This window comes from Carcharhinus amblyrhynchos, chromosome 1, assembly GCF_965287045.1.
Source record: "Carcharhinus amblyrhynchos chromosome 1, sCarAmb.v2.hapA, whole genome shotgun sequence".
Classification (NCBI taxonomy): Eukaryota; Metazoa; Chordata; class Chondrichthyes; order Carcharhiniformes; family Carcharhinidae; genus Carcharhinus; species Carcharhinus amblyrhynchos.
The window spans coordinates 145,294,405-145,319,984 of record NC_137324.1 but is presented as its reverse complement, the minus strand read 5'-3'; the positions used below and the strand labels follow the sequence as shown (position 1 = coordinate 145,319,984).

General features: G+C 40.5%; 1 protein-coding gene across 6 annotated transcripts in view; it reads right to left on the bottom strand.

Annotated features, from left to right (window-relative positions):
- rapgef2b (Rap guanine nucleotide exchange factor 2b) overlaps positions 1–24,659 on the bottom strand; it is a 438,644-nt gene extending 413,985 nt beyond the window's left edge. For all 6 annotated transcript variants that reach the window (XM_080193478.1, XM_080193477.1, XM_080193480.1 and 3 more), the window contains exon 1: positions 24,551–24,659. In XM_080193478.1, coding sequence (XP_080049604.1) covers positions 24,551–24,619 — 69 coding nt within the window. In that variant the 5' untranslated portion in view covers positions 24,620–24,659. The remainder of the gene's footprint in view (positions 1–24,550) is intronic.
- Between the last annotated feature and the right edge of the window lie 921 nt (positions 24,660–25,580).

Genomic DNA, 25,580 nt, shown 5'->3' with positions numbered 1-25,580 from the left:
AGTTAGGTGCTCCAGTAATTGTGGCAGTCTCCTCTGTTGTCTTTGTTTTGTACTAGTTATCTCCCGTGCAACAGAATCTCTTTTCCAGCAGAGGAAGAAAAGGTCATTGAGGTGTGGCAATATACAAAACATTGTGCTTGGTTGAGATTCCATCTTATCCAGGTGCTCAGTTGGACTTCTATCCTAGTCGGATGCTTTTCTGTTTATGAAGTGTTCCAAGGTCTTCTCGAGCTCAGCTGAAGAAAGTTTTTCAGCTCACTCAACAGGAAGCCAGAGAAGCGTCAAGTGCAGACTGGGACATACCCGTCTCACAGGAGTATAGCTCACAGTTCAACCCAACAGGACATAGGTTTACTTTTGCTGGTGAATACTTCACAATCAGTTGACTTCAGGGAGAAACTTAGGTGATTGTACGCCTGAATTTTCTCAAGGTCCCTTCATACACAAACTTCTAGATTTCCATCATCACAGGCAGTTAGTTGGATTTCTTGACACAAGTTAATCCAGTGTTTATTTGCGCAGTACTTTCGTATTTATTTTTTGCATGGCTATCTTGGCTACTTTCAAGCTATACATTATTTTAGCTGTTAGCTTTATGTTGGCAATGTGACAACATACTAAATAATGAATAGGATAAAAGCAGATTTTGTGAGGGCATACTCTTTGATTAAAATGGAAAAACATATGCAAATGTAATTTAATACAGGCAAGTGAAAAGTGATGCATTTTGGGAAAAATGAAGAGGCATTATAATTTAAGATGAAGGTGCAAAGGGACCTATGAAGTGCATCTACAAATCTTTGAATGTGGCAGGGCAAGTTGATATGGTCATTTGAAAAGTTTACGGCATTCTTATGGGGCAGTGAATACTAAACTTACGAGGGCATAAGATTCTTATGAAAGATATCTTCATAACAACATATATATATACACAGGATCTGCTCAGATGAGGAGGATCGCAACAGCCACCTCCAGATGCTGAAAAATGCCCTCGTAAGAACAGGATATGGCCCTCGCAAGAACAGGATATGGCGCTCAACTCATCGATCAACAGTTCTGGCGCACCGCAGCGAAAAACTGCACTGACCTTCTGAGAAGACAAACATGGGATAAGGCTGACAGAGTACCCTTCATTGTCTGGTACTTCCCCGGCTACAACATCTTCTCCAGAGCCTTCAACATATCATCGACGAAGACAAATATCTCACCAAGGCCACACCCATATCCCCACTTCTTGCCTTCAAACAACCACACAACCTCAAACAGACCACTTCCGCAGCAAACTACGCAGAACAGTGACCACAACACCACACAAACCTGCCACAGCAATCTCTGCAAGACGTGCCATCATCTCACATGAGAATACCATCCACCAGGTACACAGTACATACTCTTACAACTCAGCCAACGTTGTCTACCTGATATGCTGCAGGAAAGGATGTCCCAAGGCATGGTACATTGGGGAGACCATGCAGACACTACGATAATGGATGAATGAACACCGCTCAACAATCACCAGACAGGAGTGTTCTCTTCCTGTTGGGGAACACTTCAGCAGTCACAGGCATTCAGCTCTGATTTTCAGGTAAGTGTTCTCCATGGCAGCCTTCACGACACACGACAGAGTTGCTGAGCAGAGACTGATAACCAAGTTCCGCACATATAAGGACACCCTCAACTGGGATTTTGGATTCATGTCACACTATTTGTAACCCCTACGACTTGCCTGGGCTTGCAAAATCTCACTAACTGTCCTGGTTGGAAATGATACACATCTCTTCAACTTGTGCTTAACCCTCTTTCCACTCACACTGTCTGTACTTTTAAGGCTTAATCACCTGTAAAGACTCGCATTCCAACCATTGTTTTGTAATTTGAGTTTGTGTCTTTATAAGCCCTGTTTGTGAACAGAACTCCCACTCACCTGAAGGAGCAGTGCTCTGAGCTACCAAATAAACCTGTTGGACTTTAACCTGGTGTTGTGAGACTTCTTACTGTGCTTTCCCCAGTCCAACACCAGCAGCTCCACATCAGGGACAGAAAGCCAGGCCTCTTTTTCTTGCCCTACCATGTCCCACCTATACCAACCATGTTGAAATCAGCTAACTCAGAACAGAGTAAAGATTGAACCTAGGGCCTTTTTGTCTGTATGGAATTGCAAGTTCATCCAGTGAGTAGCTTAGAATTGGGATAGCTATTTTACTGTTTTTGTGTGGTATGCAAAATAGCCTATTATATCCATGTGAATTGTCAGTTGTTACAATTATTGCAATTTCATTACATTTGTCAAACAAATGCTGGGCCAGTAACTACTCAAAGATGATTACAGTTAAAAATCATTCACCCCGCTAAGATCCAAAATGATATTCCTTAATTTAGCAAACAACAGAGAAAGTTGACTTCTCCATTGCAGTTCCTGACATCAGCTCTGTCACTATGGGAATGTGACAAACAAGGGGCAAGTAATTAATTGAGCCTTAAATGGATCTGGGACTGAATGCAGAATATTATTTGCAATGTCTGACAAGAAATATACATAGTTCATGTTAAACATTGGATGTAATATTCGGCTGGCGGCTCAGTGGGGCGGGAAAAAGACCCAGCAGTCGACTGGCGGCTCGGTGGGGATGCTCGGATGAAACTTTGATGAGGCCACATTTAAGAGTAGCCAATGCAGTTCTGGTCACCAAGTTATAGGAAGGGTGGAATTGCACTGGAGGGGGTGCAGAGGAGATTAACCAGGATGCTTCCTGGGACGGAACATTTAAATTATGAAGAGAGATTGGATATGCTTGGATTGTTTTTGTCAGAGCAGAGAAGACTGAGGAGTGACCTGATCAAGATGTAGAAGGTATTGAGGGTCATGGACAAAGTGGATGAGGACCAGCTGTTCCCTTAGTTGAAGGGTTAGTCACAATGAGACACAAGTTCAAGGTGAGGGGCAGGAGGTTTATTAAGGAGGAAAAACCTTTTTACTCAAAGGGTGGTGATGGTCTGGAATACACTGCCTGGGAGGGTGGTAGGGACGGGTTCCCTCACATCCTTTAAAAAGTACCTGGAGGAGCATTTGGCAAATCATAACATTCAAGGCCATGGGCCAAGTGCTGTAGATGGGATTATGTGAGAGCTCAGGTGTTTCACGTGTCTCGGTGCAGACCCGATGGGCCGAAGAGCCTCTTCTGCATCATATCATTCTAAGCACAAGTACAGAATTAGACAATATTGTAAATTGTTTTATCTTTAACCTCGAATAGAACAATTTTTTTACTGTTCAAAACTTGTGGAAACATTGCAGTTCTATTCGCTTAACAAGTGTCTTAGATCTCAAACTTGTTTACATTAAACAAAAAGTTAATGGACCCTAACCAAATAACACTAAAACCTTGGGGGCCTGGCCCAGGATTGTAACAATTGTGTCACACTATTCCCCGCGACACTAAAATTGCACAGTACACAGACAGTGGCTATAGGACTTGATCCAAAAATAAATTAAATGCTGCTTTTCAAAGTATCACTGAATCTGAAAGTATTTCTTCTTTTAAAAGTTAGGCTCCCTTATAAACTCCAAGTATTTTATGAACACTCACAGGGACCTTTTAGAGCAATTATTGTCTACAGCCCATGGTCTAAGCTGTCTGAATATGACTGATTCAGTGAGTGACCAACAGCTAACTCAACCTTAGCAACTGAACAATAATCCAGAACCTGCAGGATTTCACAGATCTGCCCAGGCAGAGATAATTAGCAAAAAAACTTCACAAAATTAAGAAAAGCTATTTCCACCAACTTAACTGGCTGTCTCTCAATTATCTGACCATAAAATTAGATAAATTCGTTTCCACAAGAAATAAACAATCACTGAGTTCTATTCAGCCTACTTTGAAAGTTATTGTGGTATGCTGTGTACCATGATTTTTAAAATTAATAACCCAGTACATTCATTTTAATTAGCAATCTGGCAGTACCATGTTAAAATGCAATGGTCATGTTGTGGGTATGCCGGCGTTGGACTGGCGTAAACACAGTAAAAAGTCTGACAACACCAGGTTTTAGTCCAACCTATTTATTTGATAATATACTCACAAGCTTTCGGGGTTAGCCCCTTCGTCAGGTGAATGGAGAGTTCTGGCCTCAGACAGAGCATATAAAGCACAGACAGTTTAGAGATTACTGATTAGAATGCGAATCCTTACACCTAACCTGCTGTTCAAGACCTGAAGTGGCTGATAATGTGAGTGGAAGGAGCACTGATCACAGGTTAAAGAGATGTGTACTGTCTCCAGACAGTACAGTAAGTGATGTTTTGCAAACCCAGGCAAGTCATGGGGGTTACAGATACTGCGACATGAACCCAAGATCCCTGTTGAGACCGTCCTCATGTGTGCGGAACTTGGCTATCAGTCTCTGTTCAGCGACTCTGCGCTGTCGTGTGTCGTGAAGGCCGCCTTGGAGAATGGTTACCCGAAGGTCAGAGGCTGAATGCCCGTGACCACTGAAGTGTTCGCCAACAGGAAGGGAACAGTCTTGCCTGGTGACTGTCGAGCGATGTTCATTCATCCGTCGTCGTAGCGTCTGCATGGTCTCCCCAATGTACCATGCTTCGGGACATCCTTTCTTGCAACGTATCAGGTAGACAACGTTGGCCGAGTTGCAAGAGTATGGTGTAAGGATTCGCATTCTAATCAGTAATCTCTAAACTGTCTGTGCTTTATATGCTCTGTCTGAGGCCAGAACTCTCCATTCACCTGACGAAGGGGCTAACCCCGAGAGCTTGTGAGTATATTATCAAATAAATAGGTTGGACTAAAACCTGGTGTTGTCAGACTTTTTAATGCAATGGTGCCAGAGGTATGTTAGACTTGGACTAATGTCTACAAGTCACCCATTTTAACAAAGTCACTGTAGACATTAGCAATTGGAGGCTACATGCTCCTTTCAGGAACAGATACTTGCATTCATTTAGTTGCAGCAGTTCCAAGCATCATTGGAAGTACTGGAAATAGTTTGACCATTTGCCCTCTTAGTTATAAAATCCAATGTGAATTGGTCCAGCTTGAATTTATTTTTCATTTATTTAAACAAAATACAAAAATTTGGGTTTCTCCAGTGATTCAGAGGTAAGTATAATCTCCAAAATATTCTCACTGAAAAAGATGGAAAGGGCTCCCACGCCCATCCCTACAATCTAAGTTCTCAGCACTCACATAAGAATAATGGTCACTTAGACAAGGTACAAAATGGAGGTACACAGAAATGAAAACCCAAGTACATAGATCATTGGAATGTCATGAACAGATACAGAAAATAATGTAAAATGGCTAATAGAATAATGGGCTTTTGTAGCCAGAGGATTAGAAAACAAGGGGGTAGAAGTTATATCACAGGGATACAAAAGTTCTGTTAAACCACATGTGGAATACCGTAAGCAGTTCTGTGCACCAGATCTTGGGAAGAATACACTGGACGTGAAGGGGACGCCATGTAGGTTTACTAGTATGATAAGGATTGAATTATAATGGGGATATTATATAAACTGAAGCCGTATTCCTAGAATTTAGACAGTTAAAGCAGTGTTGGAGAATCTGATTGAGGTTTTCAAGATATTAAGAGGAAAATATATGATAGATAGATGCTAATGCAGCTGATTGGAGAGTCCAGAATGAGGCTCATTTTATTGTCTAAAAATTAGGCCAGGCCTTTCAGGAATTAAATTATGGAATACTACATGCATAAGGTAAAATAAGTTTGGTTCATAGAATCCCTACAGTGCAGAAGGAGGCCAGTTGCCCCATCAAGTCTGCACCAACCACAATCCCATCCAGATCCTATCCCCGTAATCCCTTACATTTACCCTGCTAATCCCTCTGACACAAGTGTGTGGATGAGGATAGTGCAGTAGATGTAGTTTATGTGGATTTCAGCAAAGCCTTTGACAAAGTCCCACATGGGAGACTTAATAAGGAGGCTGATGCACATGGGATACAGGGTGACCTGACAAGGTGGATTCATAATTGACTTAGCACTAGGAAACAAAGGGTGATGATAAAGGCTGCTTTAATGACTAGAGGCCAGTTGTGTACCACAGGGATCCGTGCTGGGCCTCCTATTGTTCATCATTTATATAAATGACATAGATGACTACACGGTGGGTAGGATCAGTAAGTTTGCCGATGACACAAAGGTTGGCTGGTGGTTAACAGTGAGGTTGAGTGTCTTTGATTACCAAGAAGATATTGACGAGATGGGTGGATAAGTGGCAGATGGAATTTAACCCTGCAAAGTGTGAGGTGATGCACTTTGGAAGGAATAATTTGACAAGGAACTATGAAAGGTCTGACAAAGGGAAGTTCTGAAGAACAAAGGGACCTTGACGTGTTTGTCCACTGATCTCTGAATGCAGAAAGGCAGGTAAATAGGATGGTGAAAAAGGCATATGACACATTCGCCTTTATCAATCGGTGTATAGATTACAAAAGCAGAGAGGTCATGATAGAGTTGTACAGAACTTTGGTGAGGCCACAGTTGGAGTACTGTGTGCAGTTCTGGTCGTCACACTATTGAAAGGACATGAACACACTGGATGGGGTGCAGAGGAGATTCACCAGGATGCTGCCAGGGATGGAACATTTAAGTTAAAAAGAGGTTGGATAGGCTTAGGTTGTTTTCACTGGAGCAGAGAAGACTGAGGGGCGACCTGATTGAGGTGTTCAAGATTAAGAGGGGCATGGATAGGATGGACAGGGAGCAACTGTTCCCCTTAGCTGAAGGATCAGTTACGAGGTGATACAAGTTAAAGTGAGGGGTGGGGATTTAAGGAAAAATGTTTTTATTCGGAGGGTGGTGATGGTCTGGAACGCACTGCCTGGGAAGGTGGTGGAGGTGGGATACCTCACATTCTTTAAAAAGTACCTGGATGAGTACTTGGCATGCCATAACATTCAAGTGCTGGCAAGTGAGATTAGGTGGACAGGTTTTTTTTACATCGGTGCAGACTCGATGAGCCAAAGGGTTTCTTCTGCACTACAGTATTTTGTGGTTCTGATATGCCAGAGCATATGAAGTCATGACAAAGATGCCAACTACCCAAACAGCTAGTCTTCAGTTAAAATCAAGAGAACAGCAACTATGTTGATACAGTGAAACAGAAACAAAATAAAACACACAGAATACAGAAGAGTTTTGGACAAACACAGGCAGAATAAAATGTCCTGCATATGGGTCAAACGGCAGAGCATCTTGAAAAACTGATCACTTGGGAAGAGATGTACAAAAGATAGCAAAGATGTTACCAAAGGTAAAGCAAGAGGGAAAAAAAAACGAGAATAAATCAAAATATCAATTTTTATATCCGATGACGCTAAGTTTGAGGACACAACAGACATAGAAACCACGCAACTAGAAATACACCCAGAAGCAAGTGGATGCAACAGTTCCCAAATAGGACTTTTTTTTTAAAAAAAATCACACAACCATTCACATCAGGGAGAAGGTCCAAAATAAGTCCACATTTATAAATCTGAACCAGAATCCAGAATATCATCCTGTTCAGATTATAAGAACATAAGAACTAGGAGAAGGAGTAGGCCATCTGGCTGCTTGAGCCTGCTCCCCATTCAGTAAGATCATGGCTGATCTTTTTGTGGACTCAGCTCCACTTACCCACCCCCTCACCATAACCCTTAATTCCTTTACTGTTCAAAAATTTACCTATCCTCGCCTTAAAAACATTCAATGGGGTAGCATCAACTGCTTCACTGGGCACGGAATTCCACAGATTCACAACCATGTGTGTGAAGAAGTTCCTCCTCAACTCAGTCCTAAATCTGCTTCCTCTTACTTTGAGGCTATCCTTCAGTTCTAGTTTCACCCACTAGTGGAAACAACTTCCCTGCTTCTATCTTGTCTATTCCCTTCATAATCTTATATGTTTCTATAAGGTCTCTCCTCATTCTTCTGAATTCCAATGACTAAAGCCCCAGTCTACTCAGTCTCTCCTCATAACAGGAACCATCCCGTCTCCGGAGTCCGTCCAGTGCCAGTATATTCTCTCTCAAGGAAGTAGACCAAAACTTCAGCAGACAGTACTCCAGGTGTGGCTTCACCAGCACCTTATACAACCTGCAACATAATCTCACTGTTTTTAATTTTTCCATTCCTCTAGCAATGAAGGACAAAATTCCATTTGCCTTCTTAATCACCTGCTGCACCTGCAAACCAAATCCTTGAGATTCCTGCACAAAGACACCCAGGTCCCTCTGCACAGCAGCATGCTGCAATTTTTTACCATTTAAATAATAGTCCATTTTGCTGTTATTCCTAACAAAATGGATGATATCACATTTACCAACACTGTACTCCATCTGGCAGACCCTCGCCCACTCACTCAGATTATCTATATCCCTTTGCACATTTTCAGCGTCCTCTGCACACTTTGCTCTTCCGCCCATCTTAGTAGCATCTGCGAATTTTGACACTACACTTGGTCCCCAACTCCAAATCATCTATGTAAATCGTAAAAAATTGCGGTCCCAATACTGATCCCCAAGGCACAGCACTAGTCATTGACTGCCAACCAGAAAAACACCCATTTACCCCCACTCTTTGCTTTCTGTTCGTTAACCAATCCTCTCTCTGTGCTAATACATTACCCGTTACACTGTGCACCTTTATCTTATGTTGCACTCTTATGCCAGAAGAATGTTCCCAAGAAAACACTCTGAAAATGAGCGTGGTGATGCTGACAACGTATGGTAGAACAGAGATTCGACAGTTAAGAATGACCCAAATCAAATGGACACAAATAGAAAAAGTTGTTAACAGTATGCCCCTTCATCACTGAAAAGATGGTCCTGCTACCCTGGAGTTGAGCAGTTGCAAAGAGCTGCAGATGCTCTCAGTAAACCATGTGATGAAGGAGGCATCACTGAAGAGTGGGCATAGCATACCCGATGAAAAGCACACTCCGAACAGAAGCAAGAAAGTCTGGGTCTAAATGTATCCCGAGTGTTTTGGCAAGATGGTTGTTCGCTTTGAAGATTTTGAGTATCATATCACCACTGAATAGAGAAGAACCCAGTGATTCATGCCTCACGCATGCATCAATAAAGCCAAAAGGAGAACTTGAAAGGGAGCTCCAAGAGATGGAAGAAAAGAAAATGATTGCCAGCATCACATAGCCTACAAATTAGGTTTATTCCATTGTTGAGAGAGAAGCTAAATTAGTGGTTACTGATATGTCTTGATCCCAAAGAGGAACCATTACCCTTTTCAACAATGGAAGAAATTACACCTGCACTGGCAGGAGCAAATGTCTTTTAAAAATATAATTCTAGAAATGATTACTGGAACATAAAGCTTGACAAGGAATCTTTGGTGTTGACAACATTTAACCAACTATAGATAGTACAATTTCCTGCACCTATCATTTGATCTTAAAATGAGCCCTGGATGTGTCCCAGCCAAAAGTAAACAAGACCAATAAAGCAGCATAGCCAATCACATTTAAATCTATCATGCCATGAAAAAGACAATGACTACCATCTACACAAAGCCATGGAAAGAACCAGGAAAGCTGGGATCCAACTAAACGTAAACAACTGCATTGTTAAGGTGATACAGTGCTAGTTCTTCAGATGGTGTATACACCAGATAGAGACAAGCAGAGTCCTGGAAAAATCACACCTATCTCACAGTTGGAAACTCTAATAGACAAGAAAGAGCTGAGGAGTTTCCTCAGCTTAAGCAAGTATGAGGTTTCTCATGTCTCATGTGTCAGAGAGCACAGTAGACCTATGAGAGCTGATGAGAAAATACGCTGAGTACTAGTGATCAGAGTCATGAGAAGCAGTATGCAAAGAGACATGTCTGTCATTCTATAACAAAAATAAACCTGTCACTCTACAAGTAGATGCTTCCACAGAAGGACTGGGGATAGCCCTGGATACAAGGGGGAAAGCCAACAGCATTTGCATCAGAACCTCTAACATTAGCCTAGAGCAGATATGCCAACACAGATATTTTGGTAGCCATGTGTGGATGCAAAAATTACATAATGTCTCTATGGGGAAAAAGTTCATACTGCAGACTGATCATCATCCACTAGAACAGATCTACAAGAAAAATCTTTGCAGAACACCAGCAAAACTTAAAAGGGTATGCTCGAGGCTTCAGAGTTATGACTTCACTTGAAAATTCAAGTCAGGAAGAGAAATAGTGCTAGTTGGTAGATGCCTTATTTCACTTACGCCACTTGAGATAAAAGATCTAGGTTCTTGATCCATCATCTTGTGAACACCACCAAAATCCTCCTCACTTGCGACTGGATCCTGAACTTCCTAACTCACAGACTGCAATCAGTAAGGATAAGCAATATCACCGCCTCCACGATCATCCTCAACACCAGCACCCCACAAGACAGTCTCAGCTCCTTAATACAGTCCTTATATATTTATGGCTGTGTGGCCAAATTCCCCTCCAACTCGATTTTCAAGTTTGCTGATGACATCACTGTAGTGGGTCAGATCTCAAACAATGATGAGACAGAGTACAGGAAGGAGATAGAGAATCTGGTGAACTAGTGCAGTGACAATAATCTCTCCTTCAATGTCAACAAAACAAAGCAGACAGACAGTCATTGACTTCAGGAAGCGTAAAAGGAGAACATGCCCCTGTCTACATCAACAGGGACAAAGCAGAAAGAGTTAAGGTTTTAGGTGTCCAGATCACTAACAACTGTCCTGGTCCCCCCATGCCGACACTATAGTTGAGAAAGCCCACCAACACCTCTACTTTCTCAGAAGACTAAGGAAATTTGGCATGTCAACTATAACTCTCATCAACTTTTACAGATGCATCACAGAAAGCATTCTTTCTGGTTGTATCACAGGTTGGTATGGCTCCTACTCTGCTCAAGACCGCAAGAAACTACAAAAGGTCATGAATGTAGCCCAATTTATCACACAAACCAGCCTCCCATCCATGCCTCAGCAAAGCAACCAGCATAATTAAAGACCCAACACACCCCGGACATTCTCTTTTCCACCTCTTTGTCGGGAAAAGGATACAAAAGTCTGAGGTCACGTACCAACCAACTCAAGAACAGCTTCTTCCCTCAAATGTCACACTTTTGAATGGACCTACCTTGCATTAAGTTGAGCTTTCTCTACATCCTAGTTATGGCTGTAACACTACATTCTGCACTGTCTCATTTCCTCCTCTACGAACATGTCTGTGTAGCACGCAGGAAACAATACTTTTCACTATGCTAATACATGTGACAATAATAAATCAAATTAAAATGGAGTTAAAGCAGAAATTTGGCCAGAAAAGACCAAGAATTACAGACGCTTGCTCAGCGAGTAAGGGTGCAGCGGAAAAAAAAGCCAACAGTACGGCAGCACTGGTCAGTCAGAGGTGGCATGTCACAAGAGGAGGGTGTTCTGCTGGCTGCATCCAAAATCACTGCATGCAGAGAGAGCTTGTTCGGATCGCATATAGTATGTCAACTCAGCAAAATAACAAATATGAATTTTACGAGGTGGAGGCACAACATTTCCCCACCTGTGCTACATCCTTTTTATCAAAAAACTAAAAGAACTTCAAGTTCAGGATTTAATCATAAAAGTCAATTGTAAATTTGCTTTAAAAAGTTAATGACTGAAATGTCGTGATTATAAAGAAGCATCAAACTTTTTTTTTAAAAAATGGATGTTATATTGTTATATTATTCCAAAATGAAATGCCAACTATTTTGTCATGCATTTGTATATATGTGCAGGTTGTCTTGAAGCACAGAAAGTAGCATTACTACCTCTTGAGCCAAAGTTCCGGAATGAGGATCCACTGCAGGACCTGATGGCCAAAAAAGGTACTTTATTACACAGCCAAACAGATCGAGTATATGGCAATCAGACAGCAAGAGTGGGAGGGATTCTAGGTTTGCCATGTTATAGAGGAAAGATTGGAGCTTCCACCATCACTACTCATACCTCTGGAAGTGCATGTTGCCACTGCATTTCCATTGGGGGCCAAATGGTTCAACTGGTTGGATGGCTGTTGTGGATCAGATTGTTGCCAACAGCAAAGGGTTCAATCCACATCCTGACTCAAGTGGGTTCAGGAAGTGCCTCCTTTCCCTACCCACGGTGGAGATCATGGTGCTGTGGGTCAGTCTTGCCTTTAGGCAAAGAACAGACGTCGATGATGATGGTAATGTATGTATGCACATCCAGAGTAGAGTGCCACATTGCTCAACGCTGCACTACAATCATTGTACCATAGCAACATTGTATCATTCCACAGTACGTAATGAGATCTGGAAAAGTGCCTAAAAGTGAAATTATGTGATTATTTCAGACTTCTGGGGACTACAAGACATAACAGTTCATAACAACAATGATCACGCTGCAGAAATATCAGCACAAAACACGTGGTCAACAGGACAAGCATTACAAAAATACGTGTGGATCCAATTTTATCATGCTATGACATCACACAATACCATTCTGCATAGTATGTTTAAGATTCAATCTATCAAAGAAGGCTGGAATTATGACTAACCCCATCATCATGCCTCAGAAAAATTATAATAATTAAGCATATGAACATAACAAAAATGGACATTAAAAGACTGGCTGGTCCATCAAGCTTGTCCTGACAAATATGATGCCTTGAATGCTGATTACACATGATTCAATCCTGTTTTCTGGTGTTACAACAGTCTTCTTCCTACCTCCATACAAGGATCAGATTTTAACAGTTCTTTATCCACCAATTCACAGCACACAACAATAGCTAATCCGGACCAACATCCACTTCAAAATCCTTTCAAGAACTGTGTTAAACATCTGCACCACAGCAAAATAATGAGTGGAATTTTATATTTTCTAGGTTTACTATAAAATATATTCCATATGTTCTGCGGAATAGATGGTGCTCCTTTGCAGCAGTGCAAAATTGCAGAATACGCTGAGGGGGTTGCAAAAACTGTGGTGTTCAGAGTCAGGGGGTCTGGTGATCATTAATGTCCTAAAGGAAATCTCTAGCTGAAACACAAGTATATTACTGCCTTAAAAAGCTTCAGTCTTTGCATACCACCACCTTTTCAACTTCAATGTGGTAGTCTAAGTAAAATTCCAGATGAACTTGTCATTAAATTGCATGTTATAGAATTTTAACTTTTGTAATTAAATCTTCCATCCTTTACCATTGAATATTGAAATTTAAATCAATTTTGATTTGTAAACTATTTTGCTTTATACTTACTGATTGAAATCTTGTACCTTTCAGTTATATTCCTGAAAACAGTAAACCTTAATTTTAACAGTACAAAATTACCATTCAATACACTATATTTTACAACTACAACAGTTTATCTTTACAAAAAAATCAAAGCTAACAAAGGAAAAACAAAAAATTATAATGTAATGATTTCTGTGCCCATGTTTCAGCTTTCCTCTCCAATGGTGCAGTACTCTATATGAACATAGTTAATTGGACGGACACCAAAATGTCTGAGTCTCAACTGTTTATGATGTCAAAGAATATCCATTTACCACCATTTCTTAGTAAGTAATTATAATGCTTATAAAACCTGCTGATACATATCTATTGTTACTGCACTGTGCAAGCTGCGTTTAGGTCTATACGAACATCTTTCAACTGTGAGACAGTTAACCTTACAGAGCTGAACACAATTATTCCAGCTACAAAGATGCACACAAACATCAACAGTGACAAAGATAATTTCTAGACATAATAAAGGACTACATGAAAAAGGAACACTTGAAAAACGGATTTTGCTCTTTCTGAAACACCCAGTTATTGCACAACTCTGAAAATATATTATCCATACCTTTTCACTTTTCAGTCAGGATTACAAAGATTGAGAACATATGCACTGGAGAACAAAACCCATTTTGCATTGTTTGCATCCAGTCGGCATTATCAAGTATTCCCAAGATACTGACACAGCTGCTTAGAATTTTAATATCTCAACATATATACATATATCTAGCAAGTCTTCAAAAGAAGTTAAATCAACAAATGTTCATCCACTCCTCTTGGTATCCATGTGAGAGACACCTGGTTGGTAAGGGGGCAGGGCAGTTGATCAGCCACAGTCATTGCTTATAAGTAACTCTTTATATACCAAGATTATTCATACTCTTCAGCATTTTAAAGACCCTACATCACATATTCCTTTTACCTCTATGTGCAATCATAATTGTTTTTTAAAAAGATGTGTAAAATGTTCTAAATGTGGCATTACCAGAACTCCCAAGTTAAAAATACATTTTGTTTTAATATGTTGCAATTAAAGTCCTGGTGAGGTGCTGAGGTTCAATGTTCCTGGTTGATAATAATACAATGAGTAGTTATAACATCCAAATGCTCTTACTCCTTCACCTTTGTTACATTTTAAAAAAATGCTCAATGCTGACACAGGAGATGACAAGTCAGTGACAAACGTCTGAAAATAACATGATTAAGAACAGCAGTAGGCCATTCAGCCCCATAAGGCTGCTCTCCCATGTAATCCAATCATGACCGATCTGATTATGGCCTAACCTCAATTTTCCTGCCGACCTCCATGACAATCAAAAATCTGTCCAACTTAGCTCTAATATATTCAATGAAACAGCCTCCTCTGCTTACTGGGGTAAAAAATTCCAAAGGCGAATGACTCTCAGGAAAAAAATCTCTCATCTCCATCATAAATGGGGAATGCTTATATTTAAACAGTGTTTCCTATTTCCAGATTCCACCATGAATGGTAACATCCTCTCAGCATCTATCCTGTCAATTTCCTTCAGAAGCTTATTTGCTTCTCAGTCTTGCAAACTGCAATGAGTTTAGCCCAACCTGCTAAAACAAACCTCATAAAACATAAAACAAACCTCTCATCCCAAGAAGCAGCCTCGTGAACATTCCCTGAACTGCTTCCAATGCAAGAACATCCCTCCTTAAGGTGGTAATCAAAACTGTACTCTGTACTCCAACTTCTGTTTCACCTAGTACAATTCTGGAAAGACTTCCTTCCTTTAATAGTCCATCCCCTTTCAATAAAGGCCCCTGGCCCTTTGCCTTCATAATTATTTGCTGTACCTGACTTTTTGAGATTCATGAACAAGGGCACCAGATCTCTTTGTGCATCCAGCATTATTCATACTCTTCAGCATTTAAGACCCCACATCACATATTCCTTTTAGCCCTATGTGCAATCATAAATGTTTTTTTTAAAAGGAAAGCAGTGTAAAATGTTCTAAATGTGGCATTCCCAGAACTCCCAAGTTGAAAATACTTGATGAAAATAATGATTCATGAACAAGGGCACCCAGATCACTTTGTACTAGAGCATTCTGTAGTCTTCCTCCATTTAAGTAATATTCTGCTTTCCTATTCTTCCTCCCAAAGTGCTCACCTCTCATTTTTCCACATCATACTCCATTTACCAAATTTCACTGAACCACTCTCTATCAGTTTGCAGTCAGTTCAGAATACAACAGTGATGTTCACTTTCACACATGCTTTGCTAAATGTGTCATTTTATTGTATAAAAACCAAAGTAATTTCAAAAATTGAAAGAATATTTATGCAGCAACAGACAGCAGTGCAACTTTCATGCAAATCTGAAGAAAGTGACTATGCATCACCCATTTCAGTTAATATCTCAACAAATTGAGATATTAGTACCCTTAGGAAACTTTGCATTGCACAATGCATTTTGAATGGGGGGGTATAGGTATTTATGAAATGCAAGGAAATGCTATATAGGTGTGTGAGAACTTTGCATAAAAGAGCAATAAACGTGGAGCAGATTGGTAGACAATATTGGAACATCTAACTTTAGCACTGTCAGTTTTCATCTTTTCAGATTCTTGAAAATATTTTGTTTTGCATCTGTTCCAGTTTCCAACTATGTACATTGCACTGAGCCTTGTTACCACTTGCCATCATCCCAAATGATACTATCATTTACGAGGCTGCTCTGCAGTGGGAAACAACTGAGGCCCTCTCAAACCCACTTCCAGCAACTGCACATGCATCTTGTCAATTATCATGTGGGGTCAATTGCTATATACTCCAATATTTGTCCACAGAATGGTTGTGTCTCCATATCAGACTTTTCATCTCAATTACACCTTCTCCATCCATAACAACCCATAAAATTAACTATAAATTAATTTTGAATTTTTATGAAAAATGAAGGAATACGTCTGTCCTCAAAAGCAGACATATCTTTAAGTACATCCATCTTTTTAGTTTGGCCAGGTCATATTTTCTGCTTCCTCCATCACAGATTCAAAAATAATGGACAAACAACTGGGGTCAAAGGCCCATGGCAGCAAATGGAGCGGAGACTTCAGCAGGAAGTTCTTGAAATTGGGTCCACAGCCCTTTGATCTGCACACATAAGTTTTTATTCCCACTGATGATTTGAGCTGCAATTCCTAAGAGAATTTCCTCCAAAGCCCCATCAGTGCCTACAAAACAATCACTGAAAAAAGCCACTGTTAGAACCATAGAAAATTACAGCTCAGAAGCAGACCTTTTGGCCCTTCTTGTCTGTGCCGAACCATTTTTTGCCTAGTCCCACTGACCTGCATTTGAACCATATCCCTCCACATCCCCCTCATCCATGAACCCGTCCAAGTTTTTCTTAAATGTTAAAAGTGACCCCGCATTTACCACTTTATCCGGCAGCTCATTCCACACTCCGCATGAAGAAGCCCCCCCCCAATATTCCCTTTAAACTTTTCTCCTTTCACCCTTAATCCATGCCCTCTGGTTTCTTTTCTCCCCAACCTCAGTGGAAAAAGCCTGCTTGCATTCACTCTATCTATACCCATCAAAATCTTATACACCTCTATCAAATCTCCCCTCATTCTTCTATGCTCCAGGGAATAAAGTCCTAACCTATTCAATCTCTCTCTGTAACTCAGCTTCTCAAGTCCCGGCAACATTCTTGTGAACCTTCTCTGCACTCTTTCAACCTTATTTACATCCTTCCTGTAACTAGGTGGCCAAAACTGTACACAATACTCTAAATTCAGCCTCACCAATGCCTTATATAACCTTACCATAACACTCCAACTTTTATACTCGATACTCCAATTTATAAAGGCCAATGTACCAAAAGCAGTATTTACAACCCTACCTACCTGTGACTTCATTTTTAGGGAATTCTGTATTCCTAGATCCCTCTGTTCAACTGCACTCATCAGAGTCCTACCATTTACCCTGTACATTCTACTTTGGTTTGTCCTTCCAAAGTGCAATATCTCACATTTGTCTGTGTAAACTTCCATTTGCCATTTTTCAGCCCATTTGTCTAGTTGGTCCAAATCCCTCTGCAAGCTTCGAAAACCCTCCTCACTGTCCACTACACCTCCAGCAAATTTGCTGATCCAATTTACCACATTATCATCCAGATCATTGATATAGATAACAAACAACAATGGACCCAACACCAATCACTGTTCTCTAGAGTCCCTCCCATCTCCACCCCGCTCATCAGCTCTCTACCAACCTCCTCTTCTCTCTCTGTCCCCCCCACTGCCCATCCCATTCTGTCTGACTGACACACACACACACACACACACACACACACACACACACACACACACACACACACACACACACACACACACACACACACAAAACCCCATTCTGGCAGCTCTCTTCCTCTCACCATCACTCTAACTCTGCGGTCACAGCAATTTTCAAGCATTAAATGGGGTTAGGGGTGGAAATAGGGTCACACTGGGAAAAGTTTGCAAAGCAACGCTGCATTTGGTGTGCCATTACTAAAAGCTGAAACTGCCCAGTCAGCTATAAAGAACTGTTCAAATCAGCAGAGCATGGAAAACTGGGGCAGTTGGCTTACTGCAGTGTTGGCAAGCTTTGCTCAGCAATGCAGCAAAAAGGCCTAAATTGCATCAGTAGCAGAAAATCTCCCTTAAAAGGCATCTTCTAAATATCCAACACATGACAAACTATTTTCAATTCTAAACTAAAACTTTTGCACTTTCATGGTCATGAACATATAGTTTAGTAGAACCACCTTAAGAGAAACTGACTTTGGTATTCCCTTCCCACAAAAAAAAGAACATGAATTAAACCTACTTTCCGAAGGATGCATGTATTAATTTAACCAATCTAAAAATTAATTAAGTTCTATACAAGTGATTATTTAACCATCACTGGAGCGGACAATCAAACACGGTAGCACAGTCATATTTCTAAATGAAAATCAACCTAAAAGTAAATCTATAAAACGACACATTGCGGGTATATATTATATAACTGATGGAAGTCAGATATTAATGTCTACATTTTCAAAACTGAGTGGCATTGAGGCAAGAAGCTGTTCTGATCTTCTTTACAAAGATGTTCAATGTGTCTATGCAATGATAGAACAATAGTAGCATTGCAATTATTTCATTATGGTGATTTGTGCTGCTCATGAGGAGATATTCATGTCTGCTAACAATTGCTTATGCCTGTTCGTTAGCTGTCTAAAGATCAGTTAAAGGTCATACTCCTTAAGAAGGAGATTGAGTCAAGGTAGCCCCAAGATGGTATGCCTAGTTATAGAAGTTCACAACCAAGTCAACCCACTGTGACAGACTAGATAAGTCAAAATCTACATTAAGATTATAATATTCCTGAGCAACATTGATTATGGATCACTAACTAAACTCCCTAACAGAATCTGATGCCTTGTTATGGTGTCTGGGGTTCTTTTGAGCATGCTAAAGTAATAGGTAGAGTTCTCACAATTGCACAGGCAATGAAAACTTCCATTCAAATAAGCAGTAACACACCACACCTCAGAAACATACAAGGCTCCCAAAGCTGCTTCTCTCCAACCTATGTCTCAGATTTAAGTTTAAGCAAATAGGATATCTGACATGGATAGAATGTGAGGTGGATATGCCAGCGTTGGACTGGGGTAAACACAGTAAAAAGTCTGACAACACCAGGTTTAAGTCCAACCAATTTATTTGATAGTACACTCACAAGCTTTCGGGGTTACCCCCTTCGTCAGGTGAATGGAGTGTTCTGGCCTCAGACAGAGCATATAAAGCACAGACAGTTTACAGATTACTGATTAGAATACGAATCTTTACACCTAACCTGCTGTTCAAGTCTTAAAGTGGCTAACAATGTGAGTGGAAGGAGCACTGATCACAGGTTAAAGAGATGTGTATTGTCCCCAGACAGTACAGTAAGTGAGGTTTTGCAAACCCAGGCAAGTCACAGGGGTTACAGATAGTGCGACATGAACCCAAGATCCCTGTTGAGACTGTCCTCATGTGCGGAACTTGGCTATCATTCTCTGATCAGCGACTCTGCGCTGTCGGGCATCGTGAAGGCCGCCTTGGAGAATGCTTACCCGAAGGTCAGAGGCTGAATGCCCATGACCACTGAAGCGTTCGCCAACAGGAAGGGAACAGTCTTGCCTGGTGACTGTCGAGCGATGTTCATTCATCCATTGTCATAACGTCTGCGGACAACGGATGAATGAACATCGCTCAACAATCACCAGGCAAGACTGTTCCCTTCCTGTTGGCAAACACTTCAGTGGTCATGGGCATACAGCCTCTGACCTTCGGGTAAGCATTCTCCAAGGCGGCCTTCACGACGCACGACACACGACAGCGCAGACTCGCTGAGCAGAGAATGATAGCCAAGTTCCGCACACGAGGACAGTCTCAACAGGGATCTTGGGTTCATGTCGCACTATCTGTAACCCCCGTGACTTGCCTGGGTTTGCAAAACCTCACTTACTGTACTGTCTGGAAACAATACACATCTCTAACTGTGATCAGTGCTCCTTCCACTCACATTGTTAGCCACTTTAAGACTTGAACAGCAGGTTAGGTGTAAAGATTCGTATTCTAATCAGTAATCTGTAAACTGTCTGTGCTTTATATGCTCTGTCTGAGGCCAGAACTCTCCATTCACCTGACGAAGGGGGGTAACCCCGAAAGCTTGTGAGTGTACTATCAAATAAATCGGTTGGACTTAAACCTGGTGTTGTCAGACTTTTTACTATGGATAGAATGTGCACCGTCAATTGAAACTGTATAGTTGTAGATTTCATATTGGTTGATTTGAGCCCTTTAAACACCATGAATTAATGCTTTGAACAAAACACGAATAAGTATCAAAGTTGCCTCAAAACAAGTATGTTTACTCTCTATCCAATTAACTACCCATAAATTGTCAAAATTATTTATTTATTCTAATGAAAATGAAATAGAACCCAGTTTTGCCAAAATGATCTTTTACACTTCTCACCTCACAATTAAAATCACATACAAATAGCCAAACATGTATCTGTTATGTCAACTCAAAAGTTATCGTCATTTTTTTTAAATGACAATGTTGACTGTTTATACTTTGATTTTACAAATATTGTACTAACACTTCTCATGATAATGTCATTACAGGGGAAGTGAACAATCCAACTTGTTTCATCAAAATTCTAATTCATATAAAAGGTATCACTATTGGGAAATGACCAATATTATCTGTTTTGAATGCATCTTCAGAAATCATTTATTCTTCAGATGATGTCAATAGCCAAAATTAAAGGTAGGCTTTTAAAAAACCCTAAAGAATAATAATGGAAGGAGGAATATATATTCAAGTGTGCGTTAAATCCATGTCAAAATACAATATAATTTACATAAATTCTATTTCAATCAAATCAGGAATTAGACTAAAAAGGCAGTGATTATCAACTTCATAAAAGGACATTGATTTGTGTGTGTTCAGGTCATTAATATATTGGTATACCAGATTAGTTTCAGTTCCATTAATTACATTTTAAACCTAACACATATTTTTAGTAAAATGAACCTGGCAGTTAACTACTATGTATTCCTTGAAAAATGTCACTAGTTTCACAACATGAACAACCTTGAAGAGGGCATCATTCAGCAATCTGTAGAGCAAGTATATACAAATCATTCTACACAAAATGCAGAATACGCAATTTGAAATTATTTTTGCAGCCTTTAAGTAAACAAAATAATGGTCTGACAGTAGTTGAGCAAAATGGATTTTACATTTTATTCTTTGACATAATCATGTCCACAGCAGACACCATTTCCTTGACCCTGCACTCTACCCTGGAACACCAAGACAACAAAGATACCTACGTTTGACTCCTGTTTATTGACTACAGCTCAGCCTTCAACACCCTTGTTCCTACGAAACTCAGCTCCAAACTCTGTGGCCTGGGCCTCACTCCTCCTTCTGCAATTGGATCCTGAACTTCTTAACCCACAGACTACAATCAGTAAAGTTGGACAGAAGACTTCCTCCATGATCATCCTCAAAACCAGTGCCCACAAGGCTGTGTTCTCAGCCCACCACTATACTCCTATATACCTATGACTGTGTAGCCAAATTCCCCTCCTACTCGATTTTCAAGTTTGATGACACCACCATAGTGGGTCACATCTCAATCAATGACGAGATAGAGTACAGGAATGAGACAGAGAATCTGGTGAACTGGTGCGATGACAATAATCTCTCCCTCAAATGTCAACAAAACGAAGGAAATTGTCACTGACTTAAGGAAGCATAATGGGGAAAATGCCACTGTCTACATCAATGGAGACGCGGGTTGATGGGTTTTTGATAAGAGAGGGGATTAAGGGTTATGGGGAGAGGGCGGGAATGTGGAACTAAGCCACGACAGATCAGCCATGATCTTACTGACTGGCGGGGCAGGCTCGAAGGGCTAGTTGGCCTACTCCTGCTCCTATTTCTTATGTTCTTATGTTCTTATGAGACAAGGTACAAATGGTCAAAAGCTTCAAGTTTTTAGCTGTCCAGATCACCAACAACCTGTCCTGGTCCCCCCATGCCGACACTACAGTTGAGAAAGCCCACCAACGCCTCTACTTTCTAAGGAAATTTGGCATGTCAGCGATGACCCTCACCAACTTTTACAGATGCACCACAGAAAGCATTCTTTCTGGTTGTATCACAGCTTGATATGGATCTTGCTCTTCCCAAGACCACAAGAAACTACAAAAGGTTGTGAATATAGCCCAATCCATCACATAAACCAGCCTCCCAACTACTGACTCTGTCTACACTTCCCACTGCCTCAGCAAAGCAGCCAGCATAATATGGACCCCATGCACGCCGGACATACTTTCTTCCACCTTCTTCCATCAGGAAAAAGATCCAAAAGTCTGAGGTCACATACCAACCGACTCAAGGGCTCTACCTCGCATTAAGTTGATCTTTCTCTACACTCTAGCTACGACTGTAACACTACATTCTGCATTCCCTCATTTCCTTCTCTATGAATGGTATGCTTTGTCTGTTTAGCACGCAAGAAACAATGTTTTTCACTGTCTACTAATACATATGACAATAATCAATTCAAATGCACTAGTGAAGTCAGATGAATATCTGGCATCCAAGTTGATTAGAAATATCAAGATTTTGTAAAAATATTGTTGTTGTAGTAAACTGTGCTTTTTCATAAACTCTGATAGCTTTCAAACTGAAATCAGAAGATCCAAACTGTATCAAGCACAAGAGTAAAAAAACATGGATTATCTAAATATTCCTCATCATGACCTAAGATATCTAATCAATTTTCAATTATTAATCATCTCCTGTTGTATTGTGTTCAGGGAATTAAGACAAAGATTAAGTCAAAGAAAACAATGTTAGAGGATTGGAAATAATTATTTCAGGGTCCAAAGAAGTAATTCAGTGACCACAATAAAGTTATACAATCTGCCCTTACTTAATACTTTGATTCATGTGATGCAAAGTCAAAAAGTAAATCATGCAATCTTTTAGAAAGCACAGAATTAAAGTCCATTGGAGCACTGAACTTTATTCAGCACAGTGTAAGGAACCGAGAAATATAAAACTGAATCACAATCTCTCCCATTAAGTGGGAGGCAGTGTATCCTCTAATTTTTTTTGCCATATTCTGGCAATTTGATTAATGTATGGCTTTTTTTGCAGGTCTATGCATACAGAATAACAACTTAAAGCGGTCAACTTATTTATGCTCAGTCTGCATGGAAATGTTTGGGTTACGGCGCGGCCACACTGCTTAGAAGCAACTCTGAAGGGGGGGATCTAATTACACTGCAACAAGTTCACATAGGCAGTTTACATTATAAACACTGGAATTCATAATGAACAGTTGCTGGAAAGTGCATACAGATGCAAAGTTTCAAGAGATATACAAATGGTTTTGATTGGCTTAGGTTCAACAAAATTATTTTTTAATAGTTTTATTACTCTACAGGCATTTACCATTTTCAGTCACTAATACTATTATGATATAATAAACTAATCTTGCATTTTGATATTTTGCATTTTGATTCACAGGCGTTTAAATTGCACAGTCAAGACAACATGCGAGATTGAGGCTACTGCAAATATTTTTCTAACTTCACTATCACATGACAATAGATTGTTGACGATTATCTCCATATGGTCACCCTATTAGTTTTTTTTACATGCTGTCCATCAGCTATCCTACTGCCACTGATGGTTGCAAATCACATTTATCCTAAACAAAACACTACTAGCCAAGTCAAGTGACCATTTAAGTTTAAGTAATGATTTGGGTGGTGACAATTTTGTATATTCAGGGTCATTTTTGTCAGACTAATATTCCTTTGACAAAGCCTAACATATTCCTATAGGTGTCCTTATAACTGCAGGACAAGTGAATTTGTCAGATATTCCTTCTATGTTCGGAAGGTGCAATGTTTGATACAAAGATGTACTGATCAACAAAGTACCCCTGACAAATAACCTACCATCAATGTACCGTAAGGAAATCATAAAATTGGTTCCTGGGCAAAACATGCAGCTTCAATAACTAGCAGTACATTACGTTTTTAAATAAATTGAAGATTCAATTGCCTTTAAAAAAATCTCTAAAGTAGGTAAACTTGGGTTATACAAAGACCCGATTTAAAACAATATTAAAAATCACATTATTAAGGACAATAGTTTAAATGACAGGACACGAAGAAACACAGGTGTATTTATCTTTTGTATGATGCTGGTGCTGACCTATAGTCCTAAATTCCATTAAGCTGCCGTTAGAAATCAGAGGCGATTATTAAAATTCAACATCATAAATGAAGAATTAAGTCTGCATTTCGTGGCATAAGAAACTGAACAGAATAGGGGAAAAAAGCGCATATGAAAACAAAATCACATTTTACGAGAGGTGGAAAAACACTTTGGATCCTACCCTCGCCTCAACGCCGCACAAAGACACGGGGGTAAGGAAGCATATTTGAGAAAGTATTTCCTTGCTGAAATCTCAGATCACAAAGAGGTAGGCGTGGAAAATGAGGGAGCTATTAAAACATATTAATTTTATTTTGGAGTGACTGTTTTTGTTAATATCATATACGAGTAGGAAGAAATCCCACCTGCCTGTACTTAAAGTCGGACACGATGGGCCCTTCAGATGGGAGCCACATTCCCATTATTAAAACACCAACACTTTGGTTTATTTACCCACCACCCTTACCTGTTGCGTCCTTTCGGCCGGGTTCTTCATGACCGCCTGTCTGAAGCTGTTGTCCACATAAGACGCCATGGTCCCGGCTACCGCCCTATCCGGGCCTGCCTTCCCAGGGCCTCCTCTCGCCTTGGTAATCCTCGGAGGGCAGGCGTCTGGGATGATGTGCGCTCCGCCCGCAGCCAGCTCAGGCCCGGAGCCCAGCCTCGGTTAGCTCCAGCGGCCGCGGCGACGTCACCGCGATCAGAAGCTTCTCTCGGCTTCTGGAATGCGAACGCCAGGCCCGCGCTGCCCTGGCAACCGCCACTGTCCACACGGCGCCAGCCGCTCCCGCTCAGCACAAAGCAGCGACTCTCTGCAGCGGTACACAGCCCTATCCGCTTCCCTGGGATCCTTCATCATCCATCAAGTTATTATTTTAATGAAAAAAAAACACAAGAAAATGATTTCGTTTCGCTGTCTTGTTGTCGACAGTTTCTGGAATAATCCGACCAACAATACAACAGGTACTGTCTAATTGTGTTTCAAATAGTACCGGTGTCAAATTATTTCGTTTTCTTTTGTTTAATTCCAATCGAATGTGAACGACCTGAACTCGGCGCTTTGTTTCATCACAAACTGAAAAATCTCCTGGAGACAGAGAAGGGAGGAAAAAAAAACTCCTGACAAAACTAAACTCCCTAAGAACTCACCCAGAAACTCTCTACCGCCTCCTCATTCCGATCATCCAGAGATACAAATCTAAATCTAATTTGTTGTCTCCTCCCAAAACAGCCAGAGGGCAAAGGGAAAGAAAAAAAATACAACACATGCCATAGAGATGAGAGGATACATCACGAGGTGCGATAGTGTGACTTTATCTGACCATGGCAAAGTTAAAATGGAGTCCAAAGCTGGCATCGCCACATCAAGTTGAAACACAAAAGTTGGACGGCTGAAAAGAGGAAAGACTCGTTACTGTTTCTCATAATCTGAAGTGTAAATCTGTTTTATCTAAACTTGTTTGTGTATGTCAACATTTTCAGTTTGTTAGTGCGGT